Source organism: Pezoporus wallicus, unplaced genomic scaffold, assembly GCF_028554395.1.
Source record: "Pezoporus wallicus isolate ANWC-B61680 ecotype Strahan unplaced genomic scaffold, APGP_CSIRO_Pwel_v1 scaffold_6446, whole genome shotgun sequence".
Taxonomy (NCBI): domain Eukaryota; kingdom Metazoa; phylum Chordata; class Aves; order Psittaciformes; family Psittacidae; genus Pezoporus; species Pezoporus wallicus.
Genome location: NW_026636264.1, coordinates 257,445 through 275,612, shown reverse-complemented (window position 1 = coordinate 275,612; position 18,168 = coordinate 257,445). Strand labels below are relative to the sequence as shown.

Below are 18,168 nucleotides of genomic sequence, written 5' to 3'. Positions count from 1 at the left end.
GAAGAGAGATTTCCTTCTCTGCCAGTCAAGCAAACCCAACTCTTCCAGCTTCTTATATGTCCCTGTGCTTCAGACCTGTGACCACATTGGTGGCTCTCAACTGGGCGTGCTTCAGTATATTAATGTCTTCTATGTCCTGAGGAGCCCAGATCAGGATTTATACTCCGGGTATAGTCTCACAAGTGCCAAATGGAGAAGAATAATCCCTTGCCCTGCTGGCTAACCTCTTGCTAATGCAGTCCTGGATGTAGCTGACTTTGCAGCAAGAGCGTATTGCTCTCATCCACCAGCACCCTCAGGTCCTTTTCAGCAAAGCCCTTTCCTGTACAGCCAGCCCTCAGCCTGTCCTGTTGTGTGGAGTTATTCCAACCCAAGTGTAGGACTTTGTGCTTGCTTGTACCAAACTTCAGGGTTTCCGCAGCCCATTTCTCCAGCCTGTCCCAGTCCCTTTCAGTAGCAGCCCTGCCCTCCAAGGATTTGACCACTCCCAACAATTAGGTGCCATCTGCAAACTCACCTGAGAATTAGCACCAAAAAGCCATTTTGTAATATAGTTTCAGTGAGATTTCATCAGTTCAAACTCAGTGTGCCATTACAATAAATAGTTCTTATATGCGATACTTTAGATCAGGTATCACATTTCAGCAGCAAAGTTTAAATTGGGATCTACTTAAAACTGAATTACTTTGCCCTCCAAAATTAAGCCTGTCTTGAAAGACTAATTGGCACAGGTTAAGCTTCTGTTAAAATTATACTTTGTAGTGAATAAAATAGTCACACGCTAGAAATCAGATGAGGAAAAGGTCAACTAAATCTGCCAGCCTGCAGCTTTTCTTACAGTGTATTTGTTTTGGTTTGGCCAGTCTATTTTAAAGTGATTAAAGGCCAATTTTCTGTCCTGTTTATTCCTTATGGGCAAAAGTTCCTCGAAGACACTTCAAGTTTTACCTGAGCAAAATCATCAATGTGTGAGAACTGACCTTGTGCCAACAAAATCACTGAGGCCTGCCTCTGCTGACTGTTTAAGATTAAATGTTGTCTCTTAGTTCCCAGCTAGCAGGTTAAGGACAAGCACTGAAACATCTATAGCCAGCAAAAAAACAAACAAACAAAATATCAACCCCAGGAGCTTTATGTTTTGTGGATTGTGATAATTTCAGTAATAACAGGAAGCATCTCAGAAATAATGGGTGCACATTAAGTAAGCTAACTGGGACTGTTGCGTACAAATCTGGTCACTGATACTCAAGAGAGATTTGTGGGAATGAGAGCAAATGCACAGAGCATGCCATGTGTCTGGAGGCTCCAAGAGCCTGGATTATTTAGTTTAGTACAATGAAGGTGTAAAAGGGTATTCTTCTGTGTAAACAATCACAGAAAAATGGCAAGCATTGTTGTTCTTCCAGCTAAAAGTACATGTAAGACCAGACATGAACAAATAAAGAGAAAATAGCAGTATGTTCTTAATCATTAAGCCAGGTGTTTCTTCAGCTGTAGTGAACAGCTCCCAAGAGGGCCAGCAAAGAGCTTAATGGGGATTGTGAAAAAACAGATTTTTAAAAATATAGTTTACTGCTAATTCTATATTTGTATTCAATACGTTATCAGAAGAAAAGCCCCACAAAAATCCCCATCTTATGCAGCTTCTCGCAGCAGCTCAGTTCTGCCATGAAAAAGGAGCGAAAGGTATCTGTAATTGTCAGCTATGTCAGCCAACGTGGCTAATCGCATGCAGTGAAAACAGCTAAATAAACAGCAAGCTGATGGTGACAATTTGAGGAGTTGCTTGTACCTAGCTTGATGGGTTGGACTTGGGGGAGGTTACACAGGGACAGGTGACCTCAAAACAGTGGTACCACGAGGAATCTGAGAAAATGATGCATTGAGGAAACCAGCTTCCTGAGAAGCCACTCCATTAGTAAGGTAGGAAAGGGATGTTAACTGCTTTTAAAATGAAGTTTGATAAATTGATCGTATTATTTGGTACCCATGAGAAGCTGGTCAGTTACACAACAGAGTACTTGGAAGATCCTGATGACTTCTGCATGGTCAGTAATGCTGTATTCACTGATGTACATACACAAGTAGAATGCCATGTTACTCAAATAAGCAGCTGAATGACAGAACTTGTTCATATATCAGATTTTCTGTGGCAGTCAAGATAATGATGTAAAAAAAAGGCCATTTGTTTGGCTTTGGTATCAATCTACCTGCATCTAGTAACATTTTGAATTAATATATATGTAACCTCGGTGTAACAAAAACTTTCCCCCATGTGTGACATGGTGGGCCCCATCACAATTCTTGGTCTATGCAGTTTTTGCCTTTGTATTTCTCTCAAAGACGTGTTGTGTCTTTGAGAAAGGAATTTCCCATTCCTCTCTCCATGGAATGCCTCACTGGCAATACAGCTCAGTACAGCCACTTGTAGAGGCACCTCTGCAATTCCACAGCAGACACATTGAAGGAGTCTGTCTGTACAGCCAGTTTTGGAAGGTGAATTGCTGCTTAGACTCAACTTTTATTGATTTTAATTCCCATGAAACTAGGCTCAGGCTTATATTTACAGAGTGGGTTTTGTGGATGAGGAGCTGGGCAACCAGAAATAAAATGTTGTTAGAGACAGAATCATCAGGGAGCTAAAGAGTTCATGAAAGGGAGCAGAAGCATGACTTTGAGATGCCACATAACTCAATTCCTTTGGAAACAGGAAAGAGCAGAACAAAAGGGTCAACTCAAGAGGTGACAACAGATGACTTTGGTCAGTAACTTTCTGATCAAAAGTGCGACGGGGCAGCCAATTAACTTCACAATCTTGATTTTCAATTTAGACTCCTTGTTTTGCAGTGTTATCACAAGAGGAACTGCAGATTTCAATTCTCTTTATTTAACACCTATTCTCAGTTATTTCTGTTAAAATTTTGCTCCAGTCCTAATTAGCTATATTTTATTGTGCAATGAATGCATCATGTGAGACACAGGAGATCTACACCCTACTGAAGGGGAATATTTTTAATTTTTCACCTCAGGACCCTTTACAAACTCTCATTAATTTAAATTCCTTCCACACCACTGCTGAATAACCTAACACAAATGGAATGTCACACTCCAGATCTCTCTGTGTATCACTTGGTCCTCTGAGTGTAGGAGCGAGCCAGATCCCACTGTGCATTAAAATTTCAGTGAAGGATTCCTGACAACCCCATGTGCAGAATCATCATAGCACGTTTATTCTTTGGAGAGAGCTGTTGGCCAGATGCTGCAGAGAAGTGTCAGAAAAAAAATGGGGCTCTCCCAGAGAAGATACCAGAATCCTGACTGTGGGAGCCTGGGGACAGGAAATGTTTGGGGTTTATTTATTTTTTTGGCATGGTACTTTCCACTCTGAAAAACAAAGTGATGTTTATCTAGTCCCCACTCCTCTGACTTCTAATTAGCCCTCCCTTTCAAACTCCTTTCCCCAGCAACTTTGAATTGGCTCGCACTGAAGCTGCTTTCCCTGTCTTGCTCTACCTCCAAGCCAGAGAGAGTGGGAGGAAAACACAGTCTACCATGGTGTAGTAGATTTACAGAGCACATTAATGGGTGGAGCACCTACCTGGGACCTTCATGGGGTTTTAGATCTTCATGTTAAGATGGGCGTTGCCACTCACATTCACCCCAGTCTTGAGGATGTGTTTCTGAAACAGAACCAGATACGGTATTTTCTCTACAGCCTAAGAGAAACTGGAATCTGGATCTTACAACTGCAGTTTGATGAACAAAGGAAGAGCAGTTTAGCCAGGGTTTCTGAGGGGATGAGGCCGGGCAGTAAGGAGAGCACCTTAAGTCTGGAATGTAGAGCTGCAGGTCTCCCCCATGTCTGCTTGGCTGCTAGCTCCAGTTTCCAGGCAAGAACTCACCCCACAGCTCGTGCAGCTTTATCTGTTGGAGACAGCCATTATTAAGAAATCCTTTTGTGAGCAACATACAAAGGCTCTGCAGCCTTTAAGTGCTCAGGAGGCCACGGTTTGGGGAAAGTGTGTATGAAATGTTGGTAGATAGGACAAACAGGTGGACTTCTGGATCAGACCCAGACAGCGTGCCCAGTGCCAACAAACGTTGAAACATGATTGTTTCTTCGAAATATGGAGCTGAACAAGGATCCCAGAAAATGCTAATCAAGGTCAATTTTATGAATAAAAACATTACTGAAATTTTGAATATGCCCATCATGCAATTATTCAGGAAAAAAAATGTAGCAAATCCTGAATGTCTTCTTTGGCCCCAAGTAAAGGAGAGTTAAGTTCACAGTTACTGCTCCCTCACAAATTGCACCTATATGCTCTATATATGGACAGGAGTTTTAACGTGGAGTTTCTTGCCCTCTCCTTCCTGCTCCATGTGGAGATATGCCCTCTATGTCAGCCCTTGGCAAGAGTAAGGTGTTCAGCTCACTGAAAACGCCTATCTCCCTTTATTCAATAATGCCTTTTAGTATTTGGCTTCCTGTCTTTACTTTGCTTGATATCCTCCCTGACATCTCTCTGTCTGTTGCCAGTGTTCTGTTCCCTGCTTAAGAGCAGCTCACGATCATAACTATCTTCATGCTTGGAGATGTTTCATGGTTCCTAGGCTGAATGCGTATTAAATGATACAGATTTTCAATGTGTAGATATCAGGTGCTGCAAATTTAGAATTTTCATGGAAAATACATGCTGGAATACATACATGTTTTTTCTAAATTTAACACTACTCCAAGAGGTCTCGTGGAGACAGGGCCTCTGTCTGTCATAGCATGCCCTGCCAGCTAGCTTTGCAGCCAGAACCTGATAGTGTATTTAGTCCTCCATATCCATTCTTCCAATACATAAATATTAAACTAGCTTTAAAATGATAGAAAGGGCTTAAGTTTTGCAAGACAACATTAGAATAACTGTGAAGTTAGTCAGAAGATCAAATATGTTTTTATATGCAGCTTTAAGTAATCATCCCTCCCCTAAATTAAATAACTGCTGCTTTCACTCAAAACAGAAATTCCTGTAGCAGGGTAATTTCTTGCCGAGACAAGTTTTGAACTGTCCTTGCGTGTTTAGCTCAGGGGAAGGAGGTCCTCTTTTGACTCATTCCCTGCAATCAGCTTCCCATGATGATCCTGTCTGCTCGAATATTGACAATGCACAAACACAGTGAGTCACGCCAGCAGCCCTGGAAGCTGCTCACCAGCCTGCTCCATCTTCAGGCACCACACAGCTGATGCAACCTGTGGCTGTACAAAGGCTCTTTGTTGAGAATCCATGCCTAATTTATCTTTGTGGAACATCTGCCACACCAATTGGAGATTATGGCATTATAATAAGAAGAAACCCCATAATAATAAACCCTAAACCTGAGCAGCCTTTTGGCTTCTGCTGTTGGCTTGCTTCTACCATGCTTTCCTGTCCAGGACTACGTGGTCTCCAGTCAGGCAGCTGTAACAGACACACAGCAGCAAAAGGCTCTCACAGACCTACAGACAGCTTTGGGTTGAACACTGCCAGGGATGGGGCATCCACAACTCCTCTGGACAGCCTGTGCCAGTGTCTCATCACCCTCAAAGCAGAGAACTTTTTCCTTACACCTAATCTAAGTCTACATTATTTCAGTTTGAAGCTATTCCTCCTTGTCCTATCACTACCTGCCCTTGTAAAAAGTCCCTCTCCAGCTTTCTTTCAGCCCCATTAGGCGCTGGAAGCTGTTCTAAGGTCTCCCCAGAGCCTTCTTTTCTCCAGGCTGAACAAGCCAAAATCTCGCAGCCGGTCAGCATAAGAGAGGTGCTCCAGCCCTCTGATCGTTTTCATGGCCTCCTCTGGACTCTTTAATGTGGGCTTCTTTAATGTTGTGGGCTCAGTATAGTTAAAATGACCAAACGTAATTCCTTATGGACAGCAGGCCAGCCACCCCAACACAGCACTCGCTCCTTGGGATCCCTGACAGTTAACGCTTCCCTGCCACCCCGCTGCCAGCCTCCCTTAGCCCCGTCTCACGGCCATGACAAAACCGGTATCTGTCCCTGCTCCAGCGAACGGGTCAAAGCTCAGCCTGACAGACCCGTCTTTATCCAGCAGCATCTGCGCCCCACAGCTGCCTGCAGCGGGCGCACCGCGGGCAGGCGGGCGGGCAGGCGGGCGGGCGGGCGGGCGGGCGCCTCCCGGAGTTTCTCTCAGGCGCGGCTCGGGCAGCCCCGCCAAGGCCCCGCTGTTAAGTGCGGCCGCGGCGCCGCCTCTTTCTTTCCGTCCCGGGACGCCATTTTGCAGGACGCGAGGTGAGGTTCGCTGAGCACCGGTTGTGGGCCGCAGGTGCTTCTGCCGGCTCCGGGAGGGCGGCCGGACTCTGTCACTCTGCGCTGGTGGCAGGGCCGAGTGGCCGCTGGCTCTGGCTGGGGCGGCGAGCCCTTGCTGTGGTAGGAGCCTGAGGGAGGGAGGGCGCCGCGGCCTGTAGGACGCGGGTAGGGGCGTCGGGCCGGGAGACTGTTGAGGGATGGAGGAGCCGCTGGGGCCAGCGGCGGTGCGGTTTGTGGCTCCGCCGGGCCGGTGGCACACATGGCGGCGGGCCCGATCAGCCCGGCCTTGCATATCCTGGGCGGCTGTGGCAGCCTCCCGAGGTAGGCCCCGAAATGGGGAGCAGCGGGGCTTGGCTTTCGCTGACGGGCCTGGTGGTTGGCGTCTGGCCTGCTTACGCATGTGCGCGTCTCGTAAATCACAGAATCTTAGACTGGTTTGGGTTGAAGAAGACCTTAAAATCAGCTAGTTCCAACCCCCTTGCCACGGCAGGAGTCATGTCTTGTGGATGCTATGTGAGGAGAGGCTGAGGCAACTAGATTTAGTCCACCAGGAACAGAGGTGCTTTTGGAGGCGCAGTAGGGACGTGTGGCAGGAGCCACATGTGTCACAGGCATGGTGGTTGACAGGGGCGTGAGGCAGAAGCATGAGACAAATGGCTTGAGGTAAAATGAGAAGCTCACACTGGGTATAAGGGGAAAGTTTTAAATCATGAGAAAGGCCTCCAAACAGGCTGCCCGGAGGGGAAGCTGTGCAGTAGTTTTTCCATCCTTGAATTGTTCCAAGACCTGACTGGACAAAGCCCTGCACAGCTTGCCCTGGTCATAGTAGACCTTGTTTTAAGTAGAAGGTTGAGCTAGGTAGCTTGCTAACATCCATTCTAACCTGAGTTACCCTGTGGTCCTTTTTTAAAAATACTGCTTTCTGTAGATTTCTAAGCTAATGGCACTGCTTGAATAGACCTAGCAATTTGGAAGTGGTGTTATTATGAATAAGCTTGAAGTCTTGATTTTTCTGAAGTGTCTGAAAATGCTGTCAGTCGGATTTTTAGTCAACTCCTGGTTTTAAATAATTTGCATTCATTTTTTACAGTAATAAGCCAAAATGACGAACACAAAGGGAAAGAGGAGGGGGACACGTTACATGTTCTCAAGGCCATTTCGCAAACATGGTGAGTATATCTTACAGTAAGAACACTGCCTGTTGGATGTTAACAGTCCCTAGGTAGCATTTGTAAAACAGTGGCTTGTGGCAAAGGATTTCTGACAATTTGGGCTAAAAACAGCTGCATGATACACAAATAAACTGTCAGCTTTTGCAGCTTATGCATTGGATTCTGATTGCTTGACAGTAACAACACTGATTCTGTCAGTGCTTGAGAATTAATTTGAAGGTGAAGAAAATACTTCAAGAGTTACAAAATGTACAGTTTTTGCTTCTTAGCAATGTGCAGTGAGAACAGCTGCGTTCACAGCAAAGTGGTAAATAGTTTAATGCCTTTCCAGCTTCTGCATTGGGGGTGAGAGTAAAGCTGTACTTTTTTCCTGAGTTAGTTGGTGTTTTTTTTTTAATTAAAAGTATGTGAAGAAGTAATTACTATTTTAAAAAATGGTTTTATTTCTCAGTGTTAGGTTTTTGAAATTGAATTTATATCTGAAATATTGTCTCCCACCCATTTTTGTGTGTGTGTGAAACTGGGGGCTTCATAAGTATCCAAATCTCTGTCTTTTAACAGGAGTTGTCCCTCTGGCTACCTATATGCGCATCTACAAGAAGGGTGATATAGTTGATATCAAGGTACTTTCTATAATTATAGGTAGTTAAAAGCTAAAGTAGTGTAATTCTTTTCAGTCACCAGTTTCTTGAGGTGGTCTTTTCTGTTGTTGTTACTTGGGTCATATACAAGTACTTGCTACTCACTTTTGAAGCAGTACTGGGATATCAGTGCTACTGAGCCAGAAGTCAGTGTCACGCTGGTTTATGTAGGGTTTTATTTTTATATATATATATGTGTGTGTATATATATATATATAAACATTTGGCTGTGCTTTGTTACTCCCATGTGCAGCTGAAAACCATGAGTGAAAGGTACCATGTCTAATACTGGGATTGCTGTAGGGTGCCTACTACTGCTACTTTGAAAGGAACCCCTCCATCATTTTAGTAGATTTTCTGTTTTGCCTGACTTGTAGCTGCTACTCAGAAGAGTCGTTACGGTGGTGTAGGTGATAATTACATCTTGTGACCCTGTGTCACTGTAGGACTATACTTAAAATAAAAATGTACAGGGATTGTCATTGCAAAGCTGTATTAAAACTAGAAACTAAGAAATAAATGTAAGGATACATCATATATATTGATACAGGAGAAGAATTAAGGAGCATTTTCCATCACTTGATATTTTCTATAACTTGTCCTTTAAAATCCACTGTACTTTCAAAATTAAGCTGTAGTGAATCTGAAAGTCTTTCACCAGAGATTCCTACTTCGTTGAATCCTTTTGTTTCATTTGAAATGCAGAGTTTTAACCATCACACAGGAGATGGTGTGTAATTTGCTTGCTTTTTGTTTGGGAACTGCACTGTTCAAAATTAATACTTCTCGATACACTGGAGCTTGATGATGATTGTCTCATGTGATTGCTTGCTGAAAGCAAAGTGATCAGTCATTTCACCGACACTGAAAGCAACCAGAATTTTCACAGCGGAGTTTGGTAGTCTTCAGATACAAATGCATGGCTATAAATTCTAATGTACAGATAAAATGTGAGTATTTTAAATGAATTTCAAGTAATTTGAAATCTGTACTTTAGATAACTTCTGAAAGAAAAGTCACTGATGGTGCTTTTTGTTTTTTTTTCCCCTTCCCCAAGTTAAAGTTTACACTTTATTCTTGTTTTACCTCTTAACAGGGTATGGGTACTGTTCAAAAAGGTATGCCCCACAAGTGTTACCACGGCAAGACTGGAAGGGTATATAATGTTACTCAGCACGCTGTGGGCATTATTGTTAACAAGCAGGTCAAGTAAGTACTGAAATTCCACTTCCTGAAACTTAGTGTTTAGGAAAGTTAATCTGTAATTGCACCCTCCTTTCACTTTGCCAGTTAGACAGCTATTGTCTTGATTGGTCATTCAAGGTGGGTAAAGTGTATATCCTTTCTATAACCCAAGCAAATGATGCTCATTTGACTTGGATCCTGTCAGAGGAAACAGTTTTTATTGAGCAGCACATAAAGTGATATTACCTAACGGGGCTTTTCAGCCAAATCTCACATTGGTACTGAAGCCCTTTTAAGTCTTAGCTTGTAGGTCTGCTCATGGGATTTTTGAACAGCTTGAACAGAAAAGGAAAGGTTGTTTTTTCCAGGAGTAACACAGTTCTTTGTGTGCTACAAAGTTAAAATTCACACAACACAATTGTTTTCCACAATCTTAATCTAAAATTGTCAGCACATTATTATATATTAATAAGCTTTCAGTTACCAAAGTTATGTATGGTTTGCATCTGCAGCAGTATATTTTAAGTGATTGTTCTTTAAAGAAAAATTATCTGTGATTTTGCTTATGGAGTTACTCCTCTAAGGGCCATAAAACTAGCTTTGAAGTGGCCTTTTTTTCAAGTCCAGTAAATTAAAACTGATTTCCTTTCTTAGGGGAAAGATTCTTGCCAAGAGAATCAATGTGCGCATTGAGCATATTAAACATTCCAAGAGCAGAGACAGCTTTCTGCAGCGTGTGAAGGAGAATGAAAGGAAGAAAAAGGAAGCAAAAGAAAAAGGCATTTGGGTTCAACTGAAACGCCAGGTAATATTTTTATTGTAGTTGACACATGGTTCATTCAGTTCACAGAAAGCCCCCAAACAGCTAAAACCAAACCAGCTGAGTAAAATGTTGTGTTCTTCCAAAATATTCATGCTACACTGTTTCTGAGCTCTTTCTGTGTCTTTCAAAGACAAACCCTCCCGCCAAAAAACACCTATTCTGAAAACCCCATGTCTGTGGCAGATTGTGTGGAAGTGTCTGTTGCTCCCTCCCTCACTTCCTGCAAAAGGACTGTGAACCCAAGTTATTTTTGGTGGTTTTTCTTTCAGAGTAGAGTGGCAGCATGCAGTGTGTCTGCCTCTGAGCTGTCTGATACGTTTGGTACCTGAACAGACCTGTGGTGTTCCTGGGTGGAGATGGCAGCCTTGGCTGCAAACAAAGGGACAGGTGCTTCCTGTTCTGCTGCTGACCTGCAGCAGAAGCTTTGGCTGATTTCTAGGATCAGTGTCAACTTTGGTTTAGTTGACTTTAGCTGCAACAATTTTTGTTGTAACCCTGAATTAATAGCTGACTTCAGAGAGTGAGATAACAGTTGTTGCTTCTGGAACTGCAGGATACATCATTTCTTGTTAATTTAGATTAGTAAATTGCAGAGGGTAAAGTGTAGGAATTTTGCATTCAGCAAAGTCAAGCACAGTTCCTAGCAGATAAATTTTTGCTGCTGTTCTTTGAATCAAAGTGCAAAGAAACTATTAACGGTAAAATTGCTGTAATGTCAATAAAAGAAGGTGCTCGGTGGTTGTCAAAATTAATTTTCTGTAAGGTTGCTTTTGAGTTTTAGTGCCATGAGTTTGGTTTTTTTCTTTCTTTACAGCCTGCTCCCCCAAGAGAAGCACACTTCGTGAGAACTAATGGCAAGGACCCAGAGCTGCTGGAGCCAATTCCCTATGAATTCATGGCATAAGGCACATTTAAAAGAAGTAAATTAAAGATCTGGTTTTGGACAAGTGTGTGTCATTGTGGCTGATTCCTCCAGGGCTGTTTTTTTGTTGTTTTTTTTTTTTTAACAGGTGCTTTAGAAGCCTGTTGTTTTACTGAAGTTTGTTTATTCAACTTGCCTTACATTGTGCTTGGTCATTTACATCATCTGCAGCTTTTGCATATCAGTTTAGTCATTCATAGACAGCATAAATCCTGGGAACACTGAAACTAGCTAAAGCTTAGTGATGATCATGAGGCAATATGAGGGAATGGAATATTTCACCACTAAACGAAGGACATGTGCAAAGAATTATACAGTGTCACTTGAAGGTTGTTTTTTTTTTTTGTGGGAAAAGGGATAACAAGCTTCAGATTCCATTGGTAGAAGCTTTTGGTTGAGGGGCCTCAGATTAATGCCAAAGAATTGTGGAAACAGTTTTTGAAAGCAGCCTCTTAAGAAATGACTGCAGGCAGATTTTGGTGTTCTGCCATTCGAACCTGTGAAAAAAGGGGTTTTAGAATACCCCAGGCCAATAAGCATTCTTATGAAGTAATAGTGGCTTAAAAATAAGGCTTTAATTCCAAAACTGCCAGCCTTTGTGATTTGATTTTTATCATTTTAATTGGCTGTCATAGCTGAACATTGTATTTTGTATGTTTATTTCGTGTCTGTTGAATCTAAACTTTTCCATGGATGTTCTAACTCGTTCCTCTCATCCCACTGATCTGTTGATACGTCCTTCACAAAACCCAGCATTTAAGTGGAAGAAGTCTTCAGCTGACTACTAACTAACCAGTGCTATTTTTGTGAGCATTGTTTGAAACTGTGAGGAGTGCTAAAGAAAGTGCTGAGGGTAATCTGCTTGGTTAGCTTTGAAAGTGCATAAACTCAAGTTTAACTGTGTTGCAGATATGGATAAGTAATACTTTACCTTTTTAAGTGTGGTGTAAGGCATTGCTTAGCTGCCAGTAATGTCTACATGTAGAGTACCATTAGAGAAGCTAGTGACTTCAAGCCATTTGTAGGTATTGACTGTTAAAAATTGTTGAATAGGTAGTTGCAGGACAGCTAATAAGTTTGGGAAAGAATGAGGTTTGCTTTTGCCCTTAATTCTGAGGTGCCTACGTGTCAAACTGTACAGGTTGTTTATAGATAAAGGGATTAATGGCTGCTTGCTCTTACCTACCATTTGATTGTGAGTGTTCCTATTCTCACGGAATGCAGTTTTTGGACGTTGAATTCATTGTGTGGCTTGGCCTGGTATTTAAGGGTGGCAGGCTTTAGGTACTGAATGCTCAAAGTCCCAGTGAGCAGATGCTACATTTGAAATTTCTCCAGGCTTCCATCTCAGAAGGTAGAACAGGCTGTCTTGTTGGAATGACTTTGGAAATGCCTTGAAGAAGATGGAACAAAGCTTCTCCATTAGCAGACTGATGGGTGATGCTTATAGTGTCTTTTGACACCATATGTATTGGACATAGAGTGTACCACCATCTCCTGAAGGAAGGTTGATGAATCTTAACTTCCATTGTTACAGTTTATGCACTTAGCTTTTATGACCAGGCGGGGTTTTGTTGGAGCAGCTACATCTGTATGCTGAGCCTTAGACCTTTATCATCTTCTTTGGCTTGCCAGTTTCCACAGCAATTTAAAATCCCTATTTGGCTCACAAAATAAGCATCATTTTCCATTGGGAAAGGAGGACTTAAGTGGGAGGCTTCATTGGGTACAGTCTTCAGTGATGGTGTTTTTACATTTTCTTCACATGCTTGTGTAAGTTATTTCATTCCATGTTTGGTTTGTACTTAACTGTCAGGATTGCAGTGAATTAGCCGTAGCATCGTGATGGGATGGTTACCAGTAACTGTAAGTGGTAGGGAGTAATAAACTTCTGAATTTGGAATAGTAAGCCTAGGCAGCGTGCTGGGATCTCATTTAAGAGCTGTGCTTCTGGAGAAGCTGTGCATGACAACAGCTCTCAATCCATTTACTGTCACTGTTTTTAAAGTCACTATGCCGACAGTAGATACTGTTCGGAAGTTGTGTGTGGGCTGGGAGGAGAACAAGGGAATGCATTCCTTGGTCAGGATTCCCAGAAATGACTGAAAATGAAGCTGGTTTGAACAGGAAGAGGGTAGCCTTTCGAGCGGAGGCGAGTGTTTGAAAGCAGGACAAGTTAGCTACAGCTTAACCTGTCTTGGGTTTATAGACACTGCCTGTTAGTTGCCCTCAGTGCAGTGGTAGTTTTCCTGGTTGTCTCAAGTTTGCAGCAGCACAACCCAGGTATTTACCAGTCTTAGTACCTGCTATTGAAGTTTGCTTCCCGTGTTCAGCACAGTTGCGACAAAAGGTAGAGATCTGTGAGTTGAGAAAAGTTGTGGAAGAACTGCCTGTCAGGACACTTGAATCATGAAACTAGTGTCTAAATTGAAAATTGTCTTTCTTGGTAGAATAGTTTTAATTGTGTGCAGAGCTTGCAGAAGATTTGGGAGGGGAGTGAGTGATTTTGGCAGTTCAGCCTCTGCCCCCTTGGGTGGAGGAAGCACGTTTTCTTAGGGTGTTTGGAGTTGCAGGTTCCTCTCTCCTTTGGCTTGCTCTGGAAGGGGTTATACACACTTAAACCCATTAGCTGTAACTGGTTGTCCACACCCCTGTTCTGAGGCTGTGCCTGGAAAGCAAAACCTTGGAGTGAGTCTGCCAGCTACAGAGAGGGTGTTTTCACACTGTGACAGTTTAATTTTGTTTCATTCCATGATACTTCGAATTGTGGAGAACTCTTGTGAAATGTGCAAAGCTGTAGGTTTCCCATGTAACTGGACACACCTTGAGCTGCTAGGGATCAATTCAAAAGTCAGTTTTGCTGAAGTTCAGTATTAATGTTGCCTGTCTTCCAGTCCTCTTCTGGTACAGAGGCTTCATTATCCCAGAGCTGGTGCACAGCTTGTCCCTATACAACATGTGAAAGGATAAAGTGCTTATGGATTAGCACAAGCTGTTATGTTTCAGTGTAGTGCTTTGTCTCTGTTCCTCAGAGCTCAGTTACGAGGTGGGGGCTGAGCTTTCGGCTCCTAACCAGGTTTTACTGCCTTGGACTTTGCAGCTGGTTCCCTGCCAAAGACCCTGCCAAGTATCTCCTGTTGTCTCTTGGAGAAGAAGCAAGGAAGCTTTCTGAGCTGTCAGCTTCATCTGGTTTAGGCTGTCACTGGCACCAAGACCTGAGGCTCCCTGAGGGCTGTGCAGGCAGTTAGTCTTAATGCTGTGCCTGGCCAGGGGGGTTAGTGAAAGGGCAGAAAGGACTGGGGAGGAGGAATCATGCCTGTGCAGAGGGGCTGCAGGCTGAGGACCCCAGGAGGAAGCAGTTGAAGTGTGCATGCCTGAGCAGGGTGGGGGATGTTCAGACACGTTCAGCCCCATTCCTTGAGGGAGAAGGCAGGTAAGCAGCTGTAAGAGGATATACAAACTACTGCTTTTGTAATCTGTTGTGGGTATCAGATAGGGTAGACTGTCTTGAGGACAGCTAATCTGAGCCCCTATTGCTTCAACCTACTGAGCTGCTCCTGCTGCACCAAAATTAAGTGGTAATGGAGAGACAGCCCATTGATCCCTGGAAATCACTTCCTTTGCAGGGTGTCCTACCTGTTTCCATGCTGTCATCTCTGTGCTTGACCATCACTGTTTGCTCTCTCAGCAGCAGGTGAGGCAGCATGCTCAGAAGCGGGGAGCCCCTTCAGTTCTGGGGTTGGTGATTGTTTAATACTGCTGCACTCACAACTCAGCACCTGGGAAGCAGCTGCCTGGGACAGACTCATTTTGGTGGCATTCTTCCAAGAGCAAGTTAAATGTACTCCAATAGCTCCTTTGTAAAGAAATGTATAAAACCAGTCTGTGTTGGCACAGTGAGCAAGGCCAAAGCAAGATTCCATGGCAATGGGAGCAGATGACAACAGCACCAACCTCTGGAAGCCGAAAGCTTTTAGGGATAAAAGAGAAATCTTGTTTACAAAAATAAAAGGGCTTGTTGGCGTGATGGGAAGTAGAAATTCTAGAGGCAATCAATTTTTCAGATTTAAAGCGGCCTTGATGTTACCTGCAGGAAGCAGGGAGCAGCTCCTCCCCATCCTTGTCCCCATCGCATCAAGGGTTCTTCTCTCAGGACCACATTCACTGTTAGAGCAGGGCTGGCAGCATTCCTTGTGCATTTTCATGTCACTGGAGGGACTGGAGTGAGGATGTCTGAAGAAGCACACAGCAGGTCAGTACCTGGACTCTCATGGTTGTAGGGAGAAAGTAAGAGGGAGGACAAGAGGGAAGTGAGGAAAACCATGACTTGTCACTGCATGAATCTTCAGGAGCTGTGCTGAAGGGGAGGGGTAGGTGATCGTGTACAGCCCCAGTGCACAGCTCTGCTGAGGTTCAGCTCAGCTGCCTGTGGGTATCTGGGACCAGTGCTGCCCTGGGCATCAGCCCTGCAGCTCCCACGGTGGCTCCATCCCTGTGTGGTTACAGGCTGTGAAGCCACAGACCCATCCGGCTCCTTTCAAGTGCCAGTCTGCTACCCTCCTGCTGTTTTGTGTTACATATCTGCCTGATAAAGCAGCCCCTGAATGGATTATTTGGTAAACAGTTAACACACTTGTAAAGCAGCAGCGTGCCGCAGAAGCGGTTTTGCAGGAGCCAGGGCAACAGTTTGCGGAGATGGAAGCATCCACGCTGCTGCTGGCAGGTTTGAGGCTCGTGGTGGAGCACCTCTCTTTGAAACTTTATTCTACTTTAAAAACCTGAAGGGCCTAATCCAGACCTTGGGGCCCTGTGGACCGCTCTGGTTTCAGGACTGGCTGTTGCTTGATCCAGAGTCTGGGATTTCAACGCTGGCTATGGAGGGATGTGTCCAGGTGTGGGAAACAGAATAATCTGGAGTATAAGAACAAATCACTTCCTCTAAGTCCTGACTCACATCCCCCGCTGCAGGGAGGGCGCAAGAACCCGCAGCCTGTTGCGGTGGTGGAGGTGCACCCTCCCCAGCACGCGAGACTGGTGCTGCCTCCCGCCTGCCCCGAAGGAGGGCGGTGCTCGGCGGGATGCTGCGGTGCCCGCCTCAAACCGGGGTGCAGGTAGCACGGCCGGACCGGGCTGTCCCCGCCCTGGGGGACTGGGGACGTGTGGGGAGGAAGGGGCGGCGGTGCCGCAGGGTGGACAGCGAGCGGGGGTACAGCTGGGGAGGGCTGCGGGGGGTGGGAGGTGCGGCTTGGGGCGGTACCGCCGAGGGGCGGACCCGCGTACGGCGCTGCCGCCGGGGCCTTTAAGAGCCGCCGGCGGCCGCCCGCGCTGGGCGCTGTCTGACGGGGTGAGCAGAGAGGGACGGAGTGGAACCGCGCCGAGCGGAGCCGCCGGGCCGCCCCTCCCATGCGCCTGCCGAGCATGTCCCAGCCCTTCCTGCTGGCGCCTATCGCTGAGTGCGCGCCGGGGCTGCCCGGCCCCCAGGTCCGCCTGGCAGTACTGGGTGCCCGCGGAGTTGGCAAGAGCGGTGAGTGCCGGGGGCTGCCCGTCCGTGCCCCCTCTCCCTTCCCGTGCCCGCCCATCCGTCCCGCCTAACACGGCCGCTCTGTGTTTCAGCGATGATCGTGCGGTTCCTGACGAAGCGCTTCATCGGGGACTACGAGCCCAACACAGGTGAGGCGGCGGCGGGCGGCGGGTGCGGGGTCCCGGTGCCGCGGGTGGTGCCTGACGCTCTGTGTTCCCCAGGCAGCCTCTACTCCCGGCTGGTCCGTCTGGGGGGTGACCACGTTGCCGTGCAGATCCAGGACACGCCGGGGTGCATCCAGGTACGAGCTGCTTTTCTCTGCCACCTGAAGGCTCAGCTTTTGAGCTCCAGTTTCCTCCAAGGCCAGGCTTCCCTTTAGACCTGTTTAATGGTGCCGCCTATGATGGAGGCTTTATGCTTTCACTGCCTGATATCAAATTTGTGCTGTCTGTTGTACCGCAGGTGCAGGAGGACTGTGTGCAGGTGCTGGACGCCCTGTCCCGGTGCGTGAAATGGGCAGAGGGCTTCCTCCTGGTCTACTCCATCACAGACTACAGCAGCTACCAGGTAGTCCGGCCGCTCTACCAGCACATACGCAAGGTCCACCCAGACGCCAGGACCCCCATTATTATCGTGGGGAACAAAGCTGACCTCCTCCACGCCCGGCAAGTGCAGGCAAAGGAGGGACTACAGCTGGCGAATGAACTGGGCAGCCTGTTCTTGGAGATCTCCACAAGTGACGACTCCCAGGGCGTCTGTGATGTGTTCCAGTACCTGTGCAAGGAGCTCAGCAAACTGCAGCATGCTGGCAGCACAGACAGGAGGCGGGTGTCCATCATCCCTCGGCCCAAATCTCCCAATATGCAAGATATAAAGAGACGTTTCAAACAGGCTTTATCTTCCAAAGTCAAATAAACCGCTGTGATGAGATCCTGTGTGATCCAATAGACCTTATTTTTGTAAACTAGTTAATAAAAATCTTTATTTTTGTACTAACACCAGCAGTATGGAAGTAAGTATGTCAAAGCTTGCGATTTCGTTGCCATTCTCTCTTGTTTGACTGGTTGGGTTATTTTTACAATAAGAAAAAAAGCTGCATAGCAACTAAATAGAGGTAGTTGGAGAAGGGGATTTTTGCCAGGAGGGTTTGATTCCATTTCTGTTTTGGGCTGGGGTTTCCTGCTTGACACTGCTCAAATGACTTTTTGGGGGCCTCAGTTTCCTGTTTCCAGAATGGGAGTGATAATGATGTAACACTCTGCTGCCTTTATAGAATGTTTGAAAGCCTTTGATGGAAAGCTTCATATGGAGAAAGGAAAAAAAAGCTCTATTAAACATGAAAACAAAACTGTCTGAGAGTTCTGATTATCATGGGATCACTTTTCTCCTTCAAAACTGCTGTTTTACCTGCACCCATAACCGCCTGAATGGTAATAAGCTGTTGGGAATGAGCTCCGATTTCTGATGTGTTTTGGAGTAATCAATGCCACAGAATTAATCTCTTGAGCCCTCAGTATTTAACAGAAGGGTTGAGTTCCTCCTACAGGTTACCACAGGACAAAGTGCTGAGCAATTCGCAGCAGAGGAGGGTGTGGGATGGCTG

The 18,168-nt window shown here is 45.4% G+C and overlaps 2 protein-coding genes and 2 non-coding genes across 5 annotated transcripts; all 4 read left to right on the top strand.

Moving 5' to 3' along the window:
- Nucleotides 1–6,213: 6,213 nt before the first annotated feature.
- RPL21 (ribosomal protein L21) lies at nt 6,214–11,073 on the top strand. Of its 2 annotated transcripts, none has more exons than XM_057399569.1 (6): nt 6,214–6,283; nt 7,392–7,470; nt 8,035–8,096; nt 9,211–9,323; nt 9,954–10,104; nt 10,937–11,073. In XM_057399569.1, exons 2-6 carry the CDS (start codon nt 7,404–7,406, stop codon nt 11,024–11,026), a joined length of 483 nt encoding a protein of 160 aa, XP_057255552.1. In that variant the 5' UTR covers nt 6,214–6,283; nt 7,392–7,403; the 3' UTR covers nt 11,027–11,073. The 2 variants fall into 2 exon arrangements, with proteins under 2 accessions (XP_057255552.1, XP_057255551.1); XM_057399568.1 differs by having other exon boundaries at nt 6,244–6,317.
- Nucleotides 8,913–8,987, top strand: LOC130594135 (small nucleolar RNA SNORD102). The gene has a single exon (XR_008970983.1). It is a non-coding gene; the product is annotated as a small nucleolar RNA SNORD102 (small nucleolar RNA).
- Nucleotides 9,383–9,515, top strand: LOC130594138 (small nucleolar RNA SNORA27). The gene has a single exon (XR_008970986.1). It is a non-coding gene; the product is annotated as a small nucleolar RNA SNORA27 (small nucleolar RNA).
- Nucleotides 11,074–16,411: 5,338 nt separating the features above from the next.
- Nucleotides 16,412–17,918, top strand: RASL11A (RAS like family 11 member A). Its single transcript, XM_057399567.1, has 4 exons — nt 16,412–16,568; nt 16,658–16,714; nt 16,787–16,866; nt 17,028–17,918. Exons 1-4 carry the CDS (start codon nt 16,448–16,450, stop codon nt 17,478–17,480), a joined length of 711 nt encoding a protein of 236 aa, XP_057255550.1. The 5' UTR covers nt 16,412–16,447; the 3' UTR covers nt 17,481–17,918.
- The last annotated feature ends 250 nt before the right edge of the window (nt 17,919–18,168 follow it).

What these genes read in the sequence shown, in the direction of transcription:
- RPL21 (XM_057399569.1), top strand. Translation starts at nt 7,404, where the DNA reads ATGACGAACACAAAGGGAAAGAGGAGGGGGACACGTTACATGTTCTCA. An exon ending in AAGGCCATTTCGCAAACATG is followed by an intron (nt 7,471 to 8,034) that starts GTGAGTATATCT and finishes GTCTTTTAACAG; the next exon opens with GAGTTGTCCCTCTGGCTACC. An exon ending in GTGATATAGTTGATATCAAG is followed by an intron (nt 8,097 to 9,210) that starts GTACTTTCTATA and finishes ACCTCTTAACAG; the next exon opens with GGTATGGGTACTGTTCAAAA.
- RASL11A (XM_057399567.1), top strand. Translation starts at nt 16,448, where the DNA reads ATGCGCCTGCCGAGCATGTCCCAGCCCTTCCTGCTGGCGCCTATCGCT. An exon ending in GGACTACGAGCCCAACACAG is followed by an intron (nt 16,715 to 16,786) that starts GTGAGGCGGCGG and finishes TGTGTTCCCCAG; the next exon opens with GCAGCCTCTACTCCCGGCTG. An exon ending in ACACGCCGGGGTGCATCCAG is followed by an intron (nt 16,867 to 17,027) that starts GTACGAGCTGCT and finishes GTTGTACCGCAG; the next exon opens with GTGCAGGAGGACTGTGTGCA.